The sequence below is a fragment of the Takifugu flavidus genome, chromosome 8 (assembly GCF_003711565.1).
Source record: "Takifugu flavidus isolate HTHZ2018 chromosome 8, ASM371156v2, whole genome shotgun sequence".
Lineage (NCBI taxonomy): Eukaryota > Metazoa > Chordata > Actinopteri > Tetraodontiformes > Tetraodontidae > Takifugu > Takifugu flavidus.
In genome coordinates this window covers 7,699,235-7,714,737 of record NC_079527.1, presented here as the reverse complement: position 1 = coordinate 7,714,737, position 15,503 = coordinate 7,699,235, and the positions used below count along the sequence as shown (strand labels likewise).

The following is a 15,503-nucleotide window of genomic DNA, read 5'->3' as shown; positions in this document are numbered from 1 at the left end:
CTTTTTCCTTTTGCATGTGCAGCGATGACAAAACAACCTGCAGGCGACGCCAGTCGGAACCCAGCGCAGAAAATTGCCTTTGAGGTCCAACAATTTATTTCATTTCAATGTTGCATTGTGTAGTCTGGCTTGTTTTCAGCTGCACCGTTTATATCGCAGCTGCTCTCTCGTGTGCCGTGGAACATTCCTGCCCCACCCGACCACCACCACCACCACCCCCACCCCCTCACCAGCACGCTCAAAAAAACACCAAATGTGAGAAATTCTGTAATTCCAGCCTACAAGATGAGGGGTCAAGATGGTCTTTTTCCCCCACCACGCTGTCATGCCAGTGAATAAAATGGCAAAGTGGCTCGGGCTCAGCCTTTCTCCATGGAAACTGTTCAATATTGTCATGACAACCTCCAATAGGGGAGAAAAAATAAAACGGGTTGGGGGAACATTGAAAGGGGCGTTAATCGAGGATGACAGCACGAATCCAGACGGATCCTCTGAATGAACCTCTATCGCTGCTTCTTTCTCCTCCGCCTCAGCTCATCTGCTTTCATGAATCAGTCTGAAGCCGTCAGTCAGCCCTCCTCCAGGTTGCTGCTCCGCTACTGGAGCCGCTCAGGTGTGAGGAAAACTGAGCAGCGACAGCTCCGTGTTGATCAAGTCATGCAAATATTCCGCCCAGCCAAATGAAAGCATCCAGATGGGCAATTATCACCGGCGAGCACCGAGATTGTAAAAAAATTGAAGCCATTATTTCTCCACAGAGAGACAATAGATGTTTGTGTCTGTGCTGCAGTCAAAGATAATAAATCCAGACGTTTGTATAAGTGTCTGTAACCGAAATACAATTTGGTGATTGAAAATCATCAACTTAAAAAAGGGAAACAGTCAAATTTTTCAATCGGTTTAAGCAAAATTTTCCAATGACTATTAACAAAAGGCTTAAACATAAGTTTATTTAGCATCTATGTTTCAATCAACAGCAGGTATTCAGTCATTTTATTAAATTAACCACTGAATAGCAGTTATTGGATTACAAACAGAATAATTCAATGTGTCTGCTAAATGACTAAAATGTGTAGTGTCCCTTTAACTGAACAGTTATTATTGTGTTTCCATCATATTTGCAGTCGTGAAGTGGTAACACGCGCTTTGTTGCATGCTTCATATTCATGCAACCTCTCACACACACACACACACACACACACACACACACACACACACACACACCCTCTGTGTTCATCTGCAGGTGCTCTTTACATCCCTAAACATCCAATGGGAGAGAGAGAGAGAGAGAGAGAGAGAGAGGGAGAGAGAAAGGGAGCCAGCAGAGCAGTAATTAGTGTTCCCTGTCATCCCAAATCTCCATGGAGATGTGTTCCGTACCTTCGATACATAATCATGGAGGAGCAGGGGAGCAGCAGGCGAGGCTGTGACTGCCATCACACATCATCCAGCGAGCACAGGATCAAGCAGACGGCACTTGTGCCGCTGCTATAAATAACCGCACAGTAGGTGACACAGCAGCAAAGGTAGATTCTATACAACAACCTGCAATTGTAAATACAGCGTAAACAAACTCACGGCGCGTCGTCAACACAAGGGAGGGCTTTATTTTATTTCTATTTCTGCATAGAAACACATGCCTACATGATACAGTACATTCACACACGCACGCGCGCACGTGTTGGACTCCATTTAAATCCATTTAAAGGCCTTTACAATCCATAAGATCGACATGGAAACAGATGCGTGAAATAAATGCATTTCGGTCGTGTCGGGATGCATCCAGAGGGAAAACATGAGTGTGCTACACCTGCACCGCTGTGCTTCTACATGGACACGGAGCTCAGTCTCAGCATAGAGACGGAGTCACTCGACTGATGATCCGATCTGTTATTTATCAAACGTAAGGCCACTATGGTAGACCGTAAGGGACAGAAACAAACGCGCACGTTTACTCAGCACGAGGCACAAGAGAAACCCATGGAACTGCACTGTACAATGTTGGTTTAGCTTTACAATGGTCGCGGAAATGGTGACGCTAAATCCAAGAGCCTATATTTGGTCCGGTAGCAACCACAAATGACGCACCAAACCGCAAACACCGCCTGTGAAACTCTTATTCTACCAGGACGTACAACATATTGCCTGAGCAGCAGGTATATCGTCTGCTCCTCGTCCCCGTGGTCAGCCATGGCACCAGAGGGCAGAGACCAGAGGGCAGAACAGGAGCTCTGTGGTGACGGAGATCCAGCTACTGTTTCAAGTTTTCCTCTAGACTAGTTCACAGTTTTCCTGTACAAACGCACGTTCACGAATGATTGTGGAATTAGTCGACGTTTAACAGCATAGATGGAGCGAGGACATCAAACGTTTGATTTTTAGAGCCGCATGAAGAGCAAATACATGAATTACGAACTGAAACACACTGGCAAATACAAACAAATGGTGTGCTTGACATTAATCATTCATCTCCTTCCTCTATGTCATGTTAACATTAATTGCTGACAAAGCCGAACATGATACAAAACGGGATTAAAAACATTTGTTATGGCTGACCGTTTGTGACTCAAAAAGCTGTAAAACAAACTGTGTTGTTGCAGGAGTACAAAAAGAAGCTCGGTGAGAAAAAGGGTTTTACAGGCTGTTATTATCTACCAAATGTTAGCACTAGCATACAGTCCAGGAGGCCGTGGTTTTAAGTGTCTGGATCATGCACTACATGTGAAACGCTTTGTAACATATAAACCTAAACATGATCGAGCCGCAGTTGATTTTGTACCGCACTGTGTTGGACGCATGGATGGAGACGTGGACGGTTGTCTTCAGGAGAAGAATCTTGTCGGTTCATGGCGATAACGGCGGCAGCGAGCGGACCCGGAGCTCTCTGTGCTGACTTTTTCTTCCGCTTGTCGTGTCCGCTCAGCGTCAGGTCAGAGTGGTGACCTCCGGCTGAGTGTAGTTTACGGAGGCAGCCAGGATGTCTTTACAGCTCTCTGTAAACAGAACACAGGAAACACGATAAGTTGAACAGCCATCATCAGGAGGATGAAGAATTCCCCTGGGCTGGATCGAAAGAAGCTTTCTTTTGTTCAAACATGGAGGAACTATATACCTCAGCCTAATTAAAATGGAAGCTTTTTTGAGCTGGAATTATTATTTTTTTGTACTTTCCTGCCTCTGATAACCATCTGAGTACACTCAGACCTGTTGCCTCGCGTGTCATTCCTGCTTCCTGCCATATGGCCCTGAAATATTACCCATATATTAGATCCTGTAACCCCAGAATTAACTTAGCACCATCCATCTCCTGTGGGCCCGCTGTAGCTAAGAATAGAAAAATGAGTAATTTCTCTCGCTGCCTCAGAATAGCTGTATCGATGATGACTTGTACGCCAGATTTGAAGTCCGTGTCATTTTGGATTTTTAAAACAGTTCGGAAAGCAAGCAGACATCTTTGTCTTCAGGTGATGAGGACTAAACACGCGAGGTATGCGTGATATTCCCCGGTAACAGACTGAAAAATCCTTATCTGCATGCTAACCAGACCCAGGGCTCAGAATTGAATTACCCAGCCCTCCTGCTTTAGATTGGAGGAGTTCTGTCTTTGCTCAGCGTTCCACCGTTTTTTTATCTCTGCTTGAAAGAACTGACGGGAGACATCGTGTGTCCAGATGTGAGTGACATGATGCGTTCTTTCAATGGCAAACACTCCGCGCAGGCTTTCAGGAAACACCTCCAAACACACTTAAAGATAAACGCTGTGAGCTGCGTGTATGGCCATGCTAGGAAATGCATCCAGATGAAGGGAAACACCAACCGTGTCTGTCGGCCTGACTGACAAACTGAGATGTCCAGGATGTCCAGAATCCATGGACATTTGGAGGACTTCACGTGGGATTTTTCAGTTCTTTGGGACCTTGACAGGCCACCACTCCGTCGCCATGACGTTTAAATCTCCTTTTTACAAAGAAACTCCCCCAGGTTTGGTTTCATATCAATGCAAATTCATTTAGCTGTAGAATTTGTTCTGTTGGTTTGTTTGATTTTAATGGTTTAAATATGCCACATTTGCTCAAAGTGGATGTTTAAATTTGCAAATCAGCCTTTATACACCTTTGGTAAGTGAGAACTGGGGTTGTTAGACGCAGGATTTCAGACCAGACTACGCACACCTACACACACACTGAGCTAATCATGCAAGTATACATACTAAGCATCAGCAACACAAGTGGAGCCTCAGACGCCTGAGCAGGCACAGCGCAGCGCCTTGTTTTCACACCCAGCTCCCACACTGGGTAATTACAAATATATCTGCATCCAGCTGTTGAAGTGAGGTGCAGTCAGATGCTGTCTGAGAACTGATGTCTAGAAAATCATCCTGAAATCCCTCTTAAGTGCTCTGACTTCAGCTCCTGTAGTCCATATTTTCCTGGACTAGCCGCTAGTAATTGATATGATCCAGGTCACAGACTGTGCCGTGCACCTCTGCCTCCTCGGGTAGAGATGATATGTGCACGCACTGGGTCCCTCTGGGTCTTGATTTGGAGATGGTGACAGCAAGACAAACATCGCCCTGCTGAATAAACAGCCATCCACGACCCTGAGTATCTGGCTTTTAAATGAACGCTGACACACCGATGGGTCACAGGACAAACACACAAACGGCTGGTGACATCCCCCCAAACCTGAAGGGCTGATAGTTTGTGGCTGAGACTGACCAGTGTGGGTGTCCCCAGAAGTCAGGAGGAAACAGGTGGCCTCTTTCTTGGGCTTGTCCCTCCCTCGAGAGCAGCGCAGCGACCACTTTTCACTGGGGGACAGCGGCTGGGTCAGGCTGCAGCCCTCCTCCTCGGAAAGGGCCACATTTGCATCCCCGTTCTGTTTGGAATCTGACAGGCAAAAACACAAACACCGGCGTAAATGTCAAAGCTTTTACCCAGATGTCTCAGACAAAGGCCGGGGCCGAATTGCGAAATTGCGTATTCTTTTGTGATGAAATCCAATTTGACGGAGACGGTATGAGGAGTAATTTGATCCCCGTGTGTTACCGTCTATATGGCTCTGTGCTGCTCATGTGTCTGGCAAAAAGCCTGAGGGAGTAGAAAGACTAGAAACACACTGGCTGGTGTGTTTGTGGCGTAGAACACAAACACGCTTATTTACTGAAATAAGCAGGCTAAGGAAAATAATTCAATTCATTAATACTATCAAATAGATGCAATCAATGACAATATTAGATAGCAGAAAGCATGGAAAACAATACGAATCATATTAAAGAACTTCATATAATCTCCGTGTTTTTCATGCAGTGTTCTGATTTTGAACGATTACGAATTAATATTAAAGCTAAAACACCACAGAAGTGAACGGCAGGCTTTGTTATAGCATGAAAGGTTTTTCATGCTATAACATTCATCCGGAATATTTCTGTGATATTTATCTAACAGTCATTACAGATGAGCTGCCTGACATCAGCAGCAGTAAACTGGGCCTGTAGTCGTGGGAGCAGCCTGACCTGAGCGGTTCCTGCACGGCGTCTCCTCGGCAGCCAGGGGACACGTGTCGCTCTGCGTGCTGTTTCTGTGCGAGTTGGTCTCCGACCTTCCGAACGAGGCCGAGTCGGTCAGGACGTCTGGGTTCGGCTGGTGCTTCTTCTTCTTTTTCGGCAGCTTCTGTTTGGCCATGGCCAGCGAATAGTACATTCCAAAGTTATTGACGATGACCGGGACGGGCATGGCGATGGTCAGCACGCCAGCCAGCGCGCACAACGCCCCCACCATCATCCCCAACCATGTCTGTGGATACATGTCTCCATAGCCCAGCGTCGTCATAGTGACCACCGCCCACCAGAAACTGATTGGGATGTTCTTGAAGTGCGTGTGATTGAAACCTGAGGGGTCGTCTGGCTTGGCTCCGATGCGCTCGGCGTAATATATCATGGTGGCGAATATGAGCACGCCCAGCGCCAAGAAGATGACAAGCAGGAGGAATTCATTAACACTGGCTCTGAGAGTGTGGCCCAGAACACGTATGCCTACAAAATGACGCGTCAACTTGAAGATTCGAAGGATGCGGACGAAGCGCACCACGCGGAGGAAGCCCAGCACGTCGCTGGCTGCTTTGGACGACTGGCCGCTGAGGCCCATCTCCAGGTAAAAGGGCAGAATGGCCACAAAGTCAATGATGTTGAGGGAGTTCCTGATGAAAACCACCTTGTCTGGGCAGCAGACGATACGCACCAGGAATTCAAAAGTGAACCAGACCACACAGATGCCCTCAATCAGGATGAGGACAGGCTTGGTGACCATCTCCATCCTTTTCTCTTCATGGGTGTCGTTGCCCTTGACGACCAGTTCTGTCCGGTTCTGCAGGACATTGAAAGCTTCGTGGGTCTCCAGACAGAAGGTGGTGATGGACACCAGGATGAAGAAGAGTGAGGCAAATGCCACCCCCTGAAAGAGAAAGACATTTAAACATCATCATATCTGCATTTAAGTCAAATCCTTTCGCTGCAGCCAGCACACTAAAGCTGAGAAAATATCTGACACATCAAATAAAAACTATATCAACACACATGAAGCTCAAAAACTGAATTAAATAACGGTCTTGTTCAGTAATTCCAGCCATGAAAGCCACTGTGAGTGGCTGAAAATGTGACTATGCTGATGTGAAAACCGCATTAAACCCAGCCTGAAGCAGCTCTCCATCAGAGCTCTATAGTTTAAAAGGGCTGCAGGGAAAATGATGGTATTTTTGAGTTGGCCTGGAGAGCCGCCCGAGTCATGGAGAAATCCCGGACGCAGAGCTCAGCCGCATCCAGCAGGTCTCACCTACACGGGTATATTCCAGTGGTCTAATACAAATACCATCATGCAAAGGATCTGTATTAGATATTCAAATCCAAACAGTGGGGGAAACCACATCTGTGCTTCATGGCAGGTGGACTGAATGAAGTGGCAGGAGGGTGTCAGCACAATAGCCCTGCCTCTCTGTTCGTGTTAGCGCTGTGCTAACTCATACTTGATCCGTCTTTATTGTTTACTATAGCCCGAATAAATTGTGCGCCCTATCCAGTCTTTCCAATCCACCAGCTGTATAAATATGTACTTGGGCCTTGCAAGCACTTTGCTGTTTTCTCCCCTCTTGCCTCTCACATGTCTGTCGGCTTATTGGCGTTCGGGTTTAGGATTCTCACGAATGGAGGTTGTAACAGAGAGCTGGGGTTCAGTTAAAGAAACAGAAAATGAACTGACGAACCAACAAATGACTGTTTTTTTTTTGGAGTGGTTTTTGTAGCGGGCCGTAGAAATCCAGAAAATGATTTTGAAAAAAGGAGACGTTTTGTTTACAACAGCATCAATAGGCTGTAAAACCACCATGACAATCTTGTGCAACTTTGTCCCTTTGGAGATCCATGTGCCCTGAAGACGAGGTGTGTGTGTGTGTGTGTGTGTGTGGTGTGTGTGTGTGTGTGTGTGTGTGTGTGTGTTGTGTGTGTGTGTGTTGTGTGTGTGTGTGTGTGTGTGTGTGTACATAGCTGACTCATTGCGTTATGTCACGGTAAGTGAAGCAGCATGAAGGCTAATTAACTAGCAGAACTAATTAGAAATCAGATACAGGACAGAGGCTGAAGTTAAAAATGAAGACAGCAGTTGTGAAACTGCACCACGCAGCTTCAGCCTTTCATTTTCTATTTATTTGAAGCGCTAACAGCCCATCCTGTCCGCAGATAAAATTAATATAATACGAAATCATTTATTCTAGGCCAGTCCTCGAACCCCTCCTTTGTCCTTAGTGTTGGAGATTTTACGGTTAATTGCAGATATAGTCAGAAATTAGCACTGGAATTGAAAAAGCATTTCATTCCAAAAAAGAAAAAATGATTGCTGATGAACAATATTAACTAATAGGTTTATATTTAGGTGTCTTTGCCTATTCTGGGCTACCGTAGAAACATGGTAGAGCAACCCCTGTTTAGATGGACCTCCATTAAAGAAGCATCTCCCTAATATTATAACAATTTCTGTCAGTACGTGATTCCAACTCTTCCACACTGGGGATTTATTTCCCTCAGAGCGACCTGGCTGACTCTGACTTCTTCAAAATGGGGACGTTATTTGTGACCTGTCATAAAATCCAGTGGTACCTTATCATTCAATGTGCTTTACATAAATAACATCGACTCCTGCCGATGTTCAAACGCCTGCGATCGTCCCCACAGAAGCTGACGGAGTGCTGTTTACCGAAATGCCACATGGTTTATTCCGCAGCTAAACAGAACTGGATATCTACAGTCGGGGGCACCTCTGCCGGGAAACCGCCGGAGGTCTTCAAACACAAGGAGGAGAGGAACAGTAGGAGTTGACTCATTTGTAGCGCAGGTTGGCTACCGCTTGTTTGATTCCAGCTTCTCCTTAGATAAAACTGTAGTTTTATCTCTCTGTAGTGAACAATATTTACTTTGCCTCCATTCGCCTCCAACCACAACAAAACTATGCTTCAAAAAGGCTCTCCTGTGGCTGAATCTCCGCTGTGATTTACCACATTCATCCTAATTAAATAATTGATCAGATCACAGATACAACAGGCCACGAGGTAATAAATGGTCTATTTACAGGGCATCTATGACAACCGTCTTCTGACACCATGTGCACTTAACCCTATCAGACAAACACAGTTTTATAGGAACAATTATAAACACTGACAAATGGCCGGTGTTTAATAGCTGCCTCATCCACCCCATCCAAGAATTTTCCTCTGTAATGCAGCTGTGGTGAGACTGTTAGTGGCTAATTAGTGCAGCGTGCTAACCATGTAGCTGTTGAGCAGCTCAGCTGGTATTGATTGAATATATATATGTTGGCAATAATTCAGAAAAACACACACACACAAAGCCAACCATCAAAGGTCATCAGCTGACCCCCAGCTGGAAATATCAGAGCAGGAGCAGAGAGACAGGATGTGCTGCAGCTCCCAGGCAGAGGGGTCCTTCTCCTGGCCGTCTCTTCCAGCTGGTGGACGTCTGCAGCCTCTGCCAGTGAAGACTCCAGAACCACAACAAGGAGGCTAATGAGCAGTCAGCAGCTGTAAAGCCAAAGACGTCGCCGCCTGCGATGATTTCTTAGAATGTCACGTCGCATTGGCTCACATCAGACGCGGCAGCTGAGGACAGAGAGGACGTAATGTCCACCATTCAGCCTGTCAGCTGTGCTTCTGCAGGGCATCACTTATTAGGATTTATGGAACCAGAGGGGGAAAAAAGATATACAGACACTAAAAGCCTTTTAGAAAGGTCTGTCTTTTGATTTGTCACGACTATTGGAAAGCTTTGGATTATTTTCAGGTTCAGCTAGAAGATAAATAGCTGCAGCGAGTTTTTGCCTCAAAACCCGGCTAATAACAAGAAGGTTCCAATAAGACCCAGCTGAGGGACAAACATGTGTTGATGTTAATACTATAACAGCAGTTTGCGGTGAAGCCGCTGGAGCACCCTCTGCTGTTCGTCCTCTGGCACTGACGATGAGCCAATGACTGAAATCCTCAAATAACGGATAAATCAAGATGTGAATCTGGAAACAACTGTCGGATTCCCTCTATGCTGGTTAAATTTACTCTTTTGAAAACCTTCTGAGTTGTTTACAAACATGCCGTCGCCGTGGTGACGGCTCGACGTGCTCATGCATGATGCCCAGCTGTTGTCGGTGCAGCTGTTGCTCATCGCGATTTTGCTTTTGCCAGGTGACAAAAAATGATGTTTCTTGAACTGAAGGTTTTCTCTTGAAAGCACACAAAGTTCAGCCAGAATGATTTTTAAATCACCGCTTAGAAACAAATAGAGACAAAACTGTTCATACCTCATGGAATAGCTTTAAGGATTTGCGAGTGAGTGCTGAAGAAGCACAGCTGGCCTGGAGGGCGACGCATCAGCCGCTGCTAGATATCTCTCCGAATCCCAGAATTCCATTCCTTCTGCAACATTTCGTAATCTGCCCCTCCTAAAGGTCACCTGGCGGCAGTTCAGAGGCTGCGGCGGACTCAGTCCTCGACCACAGAAACTAAATATGCCACGAGAACATTTACAGCCGCACCTTTTCTTATTTTTTTTAACAATATGACGAGTTTCTTAAAATCCAGACTGTTGTGCTGCGACAGAGGGAGCCTCAGCAGGCCAGTGTAGAGCTCCCAGCAGGCTTTAGCCACCAGTCAACACAGGGAAATGAGTCAAACCCTCAAGTAAATTATGCATTTTCCATTTTCTTCCACCCCTGTTTTCCTTCAACGTGCAGTTAAATAAAGCTTTTATGGTTCGATTTGTATGTTTTGGCAGTTAATTGGCTCAACAATACATTCCATTAAGGCCAAAGTTTTTCTTTTCTTTATGATCTGCGCCCAGTGGGAGTTTTCGTGCTCTTGTCTCAGAGCTGAGGTTCCTGAGGTGCAGATGGCTGATATCGCGTTAAATACCAGCAGTCAGCGCGTCACCGGGAGCCTTCTTTGCTTTATTGGAGCTGAAGAACATGAGTTCCTTTGTTTTTCCATCTCCTCGTTTGTGTTGGTGGGTCTAAAAATTAAATCTTTGCAACTCTGTGGCATCAATAAGCAGCACAGATGGTCTATTTTCAGAAACAGCCTGGATCACAGCAGAATAAACAGCCGATGCGCTCCCAGGATTACATCCGCCTTTCTCTGTCGATCCGGATTTTCTAATGAAGCTGAGCGGTTTCGATAAGGTGCGGGGAAAGGAATCAAGTCTGGTGTTCCAAAGGTGTCAGAGGTGGCGAGGCTGCACCCCGAGAGGCGCAAAAAGACAAAACCGTCACATGACTGGCGGTTCCATAAAGAGCAAAGTTCAAAGCAAATACACGAGGTCGCTCTGTTTTCATTCAGACGTCAGCGTGGACGACAAGTCGGCATTCACGCCTGAACCTGTTTTTCTGTAGAAAAAAACAGAATTTAAAAAACTTGCGACACAACTCTGAATCAAGCTGGAGTGTCCACCACTTAGAGTAACGGCAAGATGATTAGTCATTGGAAATTTAGGCTCCAAATTACAGACTTGAATGATCCCACATCAGTTCATCCCGTGGGCTCAGAGACGGATCGATTTCCTCTGTTAGGTGGGATAAAATACGCCATTCTTTTCTGTGGGAAAGGCTTTTTAATTGTTCACCACGGATTGCGGGCCCTTGCCAGAGCGGTCATCAATTACAGGCAGAGAGGAGCTGCGGAATTAATGAAATATCACATTAAGGGAAATTAAATGGGTTTTTAGGTTTGAATGCCGCGTTCTTGTTAAACCAGTTTAATTGACGTAATAAAATGCCAACGCTGGTACTTTTTCACAGCCGCTCGGTGACTGATATTGAAACAGCAGCCTGTCAGGCATCATTCAATAACGTTTAAAGGGGTTTTATTTAGCGAGGCCTTAGGTTGACTCTTCTGTAAATTGTGTTGGTGTCCAGTACTGTATAGTCAAGCATTAGAAGAGGGTGCTAACTGATCTGTTGCACTAATCCTCACCAAACAGCCGTGCCCATATCCTGGAGGATTTTAGTTCCTTTTTATGGATATAATGTGAATGAAGCATCCTTATTTTATGCCACCGACAGGCCCAAGTCAGAGATGAAGCTGTTGGGGAGAAAACTGAACAACCTTGAGGGAAACGAGAAAACTTCTTGCAACTTTTGACAGACTTTTATCTGTGTTCGATGGCATTTTAATCCAAAATACATGTAACAAGCTGCTGGTGGAAGCAGCTTGAAATGCGAGGGAATGGTGCCTGACAAATGGCAGCGCATCACATCGTCTGCAAAGTGTTAAATGAAAATTCAGTTCATTCAATGATCCAATTAGGATGGATCTGCCTGGATAACTGACCCACACCGATGAGCATCAAGCACATTTCAGATCTTGTCCTGGAGGAAAGTGCTGCAGATCCATGTGATCCTCTCAAGTCTCTGGTTGGTCAGAATAGAGAACTAATGTGTCCACTTCCTCCTGAGCTGATGCTGAAGAGGATGTGGCCTGAACGATGGACAGAACCTCTTCCCTCCAGGCTCCCGGGAATCGCATTACCTGGCGCTGAGCGTGGAGGCTGACTGCGGTAAAAAGGCCATAAACTAATGTGAGCCCCGCAAAATGCACTCCCTTTTCGGCTGACATGCGTGTGCGTGAAGCAGCAGGAGAAGAAATGGGAGGAACTCTGGCTGGATCGATAACTCTCCAGAGCTCTTTCCTGCAACATATGTGGCAGAAAGATCCACGTCTGACACAGAACCTGACCCGGCACGGATCGGGTCATCTCCAGAGGGACAGCTGCGACTCGGAGACTTCGGTTGTCCCGCACCGAAGCTAAAATAAACAGTGTTTTCTAGTGCAGCCGAATTCTGCAGCAGAATAGAGGATTCCGCTCCGCAAACATGTACACAGAGATGTGAGGCCATCCTCTCTTTTCTGCACTAAACGCATTTGTCTTTTGGATGAAAAGCCCCCGGCCCTTTCTCCTGACAACTCCAGCTATAATGACACTGGATACTTGCTTTCACGTTTACTTCACTAAGCACTCTGCTGCTTTTGTTGCTAAGCCATTAGGCAAGGCATTCTTTTAAAAGCTTCCAGCTGGCTCATATCCCCCCTGGAAGAAATAAAGCAAATTGATTTGAATTTACAACACAGCGACATTTAATTTAAGGATAAAGTAAATAGTGGTGTATTTTCTTCCTAATGAAGGTGTGAGATAATAATTGTTGGGGGGGGTGGCTTGCCTGTAATATATTAAAGCCATACATATGTGTCAAACAGTGCAGTGGAGAAAGTGTAATAGTCCGGAGGAAATTCTGCGAGTGCGCTGAAACGGGAGAGTGCTGCTTCCACACTCGTGATGGATTCATTGATTTTCTGTCATCTGCGTGTGGCGCATCAGCGTGAGTTGTTTCTCCGGCTAAAACACAGGAGACGTCGCTCCTGTAGCCGCTCACGCCGTGAAGTCATGTGGGACCACTTTACCATTATCATTTCTGGCTATAATTCATGACTGGCCGTGGTTTCAGTACTTTTTGCAGTATTTTGAGAGCTTAGACTTGTCAAAATTAAAACCTAGTAAAGAAAAAAAAATTCTTGATATTAAACAGCAATGTTTTTTTAGGCTTTCTGAGATGGACAATTCTACCTGAAATTCTACAGCAAGTTACAGGTTGCAAAGTGAATACGAACAAGAATAAGATAAGATTTAAAGATGAGAAGATGAAATATGTTATCAATGAGTACAAATCCCACCAGGTTTCCCCGTTCCCCACACAGCCATGGGGTTAGTTACATTCAGCAGTGGGGCTAATGCGATAAATTTGGACTTATCAGAACCGCTGGGTTCCAGACCACCACCATTTCTGAGAAATGATGGACAATGTGAAGGTCATGTGACTATTTCCTGCATTAGCTTGAAGATGGGGTGGGGGCAGAGTGGAATATTAAAATGCCACCATTCTGAAAGTTTGAGGCTGTTCAAATGTGTGGGCAAACTCACAATTGAGGATCCACAGGAAAATAAATTGTCACCAAATGGTTTCAAGAATAATAGGATAAACCAGGATACAGACTTGGATAAAAAAAACCAGGATAAAAAAAACAAAGCCATTAATGGGTCAATTGTTATGAATTGTTGAGTTGAGTTGAGCTATTCAGAGTTCAGGTAAATAGTTGTATGTCTGCGTTTGTGTTGATTAATGGTGCTTTTATGAGGCCAAAATGCCACATAAGGATTGCGTTTTGGGTACTTTTGCATCAGTCACTATTGCTGTCAGGCCGTGTACGCACATTTCTGCAGCCTGATTGGCTGAAACTTGCGGGGATCGCCTGTTGATTTGGTCAATAAATGCTGCTACGAGGGAATTCTGCTGCTGGCTGGTGCGTTCAAGGCCAGGACAACCAGAGAGGTCAGCTGGTGAACTTACCCTGGCTGCTCTAGACGAGTAGGGATCGTCGAACAGAGCCCAGATCTTTGGCTGCCAAACTTCACAGCAACCCTTCGATCTGTCTGGACAATCTTCGATGCCGAACCGTCTGGGTATCTCTCTGTCGTCGTCAGTGTCGTCTGGTTCCGGAGGTTCAAATATATCCAAGGCCTCCTCTGCGTCCCGGTGCTGCCGGTATGTCATCCAGCAGCATGGCTCCACGTCGGTCTCGTCAATTCCCCAAAACGCCAGCTCTTCCTCGAAGAGCGGCCCACAGACGTCGGCCGGGCAGTGCAGCTTGCCGGTTCGGTAGTAGTTCAAAACGTAGGCGAAGATGCCCGGGTGTCTGTCGAAGAAGAATTCGGTGGCGCTCGGAGGCGCTGCGTCCGAGTCCGAGCTCTCCTGGGCGCCTGTCTCAGCCAGCCATGCCAGGCGGGTCCCCGGCAGGGTCCGGAGGGTGCTCTTGTAGGTTTCGTGTCTAGTGCCGCCCACGTTGATGATAATTTTGTCCGAGTCTTCTCCTCTGGCCATCTCCTCCTTTAAACATGATTTAGACGGAGGTTTGTTGCCCGACTTGCGCCCTCGGTAAGACGAAACGCACACGGAGCTTATCATTGAGAGGCAGGGACCTTCGGACTGCTCGCACAAACTCGTCCACTCGCTGGGAATCAAAGAATAAATCCAAATTGTGCCCTCATTTCAAACCTCAAACCGCATCAGAACCAGTGCGTCTCGTGGATCAAGACTAGCAGTCCAGATCGCTCCAAAATGACGCTCAATTTAAAAAAAACAAACCACCTGTTACAGCACCCAGTCTGGCTCTGCAGCAGAACGCAGGGTTTATTCCAGCTCAGCGCGGGCTTTATTGTGTCTTCGAGCAGGCTGCGTTCTGGTGTGATGAGTCCAGATGTTCTGCTTAAGTCGGCGATGTCAAAAACGGCTAATTACGCACGGCGGCGAAGACCTGTTGAAGACCACAACTTTAAGTATCGCGTCTCTTCTCATTCCATTTCGCGCATTTGGATTTTAATCCTGAAAATCCCGAACTATTCCGGAGAACTTTTCTCTTCTCCTCTCCAGACGAAACGACCCAAAAGCGACCCAATCAGCGACCCGAGCTCAATCAGATGGGTGAGGCCTGTCCCCCCCGAACCCTGCTGGCTGAAAACGCTCAACGCCGCCTGATGTGGTGTTGTTTTCCAGGGAATCTGTTGCTTCTCCTCAAGGACCCTATCTTCCCTTAGAGACACAGCCTGCTGGATGGTGCGTTCAACCACAGGCTCGACAGGTTAACTCTTCGGCTGCTGGTTGAGGTTGGCGCATTACTGAACCACTCCCTCTAATCAGACTCGGAGAGAAAAGGGACTGATGAGGTGTGTGTGTGTGTGTGTGTGTGTGTGAGAGAGAGAGAGAGAGAGAGAGAGAGAGAGATGTTAAATCATCCTCATTTTAGCTTTAAATCATTTATATATTCATCTATGGAACCAAGTGGCACTATCCTGCTCCGCATTTGCGCAAAAATGACCAGTGGACTGAAGGGAGAAACCGAAAAAA

The 15,503-nt window shown here is 46.2% G+C and overlaps 1 protein-coding gene across 1 annotated transcript; it reads right to left on the bottom strand.

Moving 5' to 3' along the window:
• Positions 1-1,584: 1,584 nt before the first annotated feature.
• On the bottom strand, positions 1,585-15,326 carry kcnc4 (potassium voltage-gated channel, Shaw-related subfamily, member 4). The gene is made up of 4 exons (XM_057039577.1): positions 13,950-15,326; positions 5,516-6,452; positions 4,719-4,889; positions 1,585-2,993 (listed from the first exon to the last, which is right to left on the bottom strand). The coding sequence occupies exons 1-4, from the start codon at positions 14,562-14,564 to the stop codon at positions 2,926-2,928; spliced, it is 1,791 nt and encodes a 596-aa protein (XP_056895557.1). The 5' UTR covers positions 14,565-15,326; the 3' UTR covers positions 1,585-2,925.
• Between the last annotated feature and the right edge of the window lie 177 nt (positions 15,327-15,503).

Coding starts and splice junctions, on each gene's coding strand:
- kcnc4 (XM_057039577.1), bottom strand. CDS start 14,564: ATGATAAGCTCCGTGTGCGTTTCGTCTTACCGAGGGCGCAAGTCGGGC. Junction 6,453..13,949: donor ACTCGTCTAGAGCAGCCAGG/GTAAGTTCACCA, acceptor TTTCTCTTTCAG/GGGGTGGCATTTGCCTCACT. Junction 2,994..4,718: donor TTCTGGGGACACCCACACTG/GTCAGTCTCAGC, acceptor TTCTGTTTACAG/AGAGCTGTAAAGACATCCTG.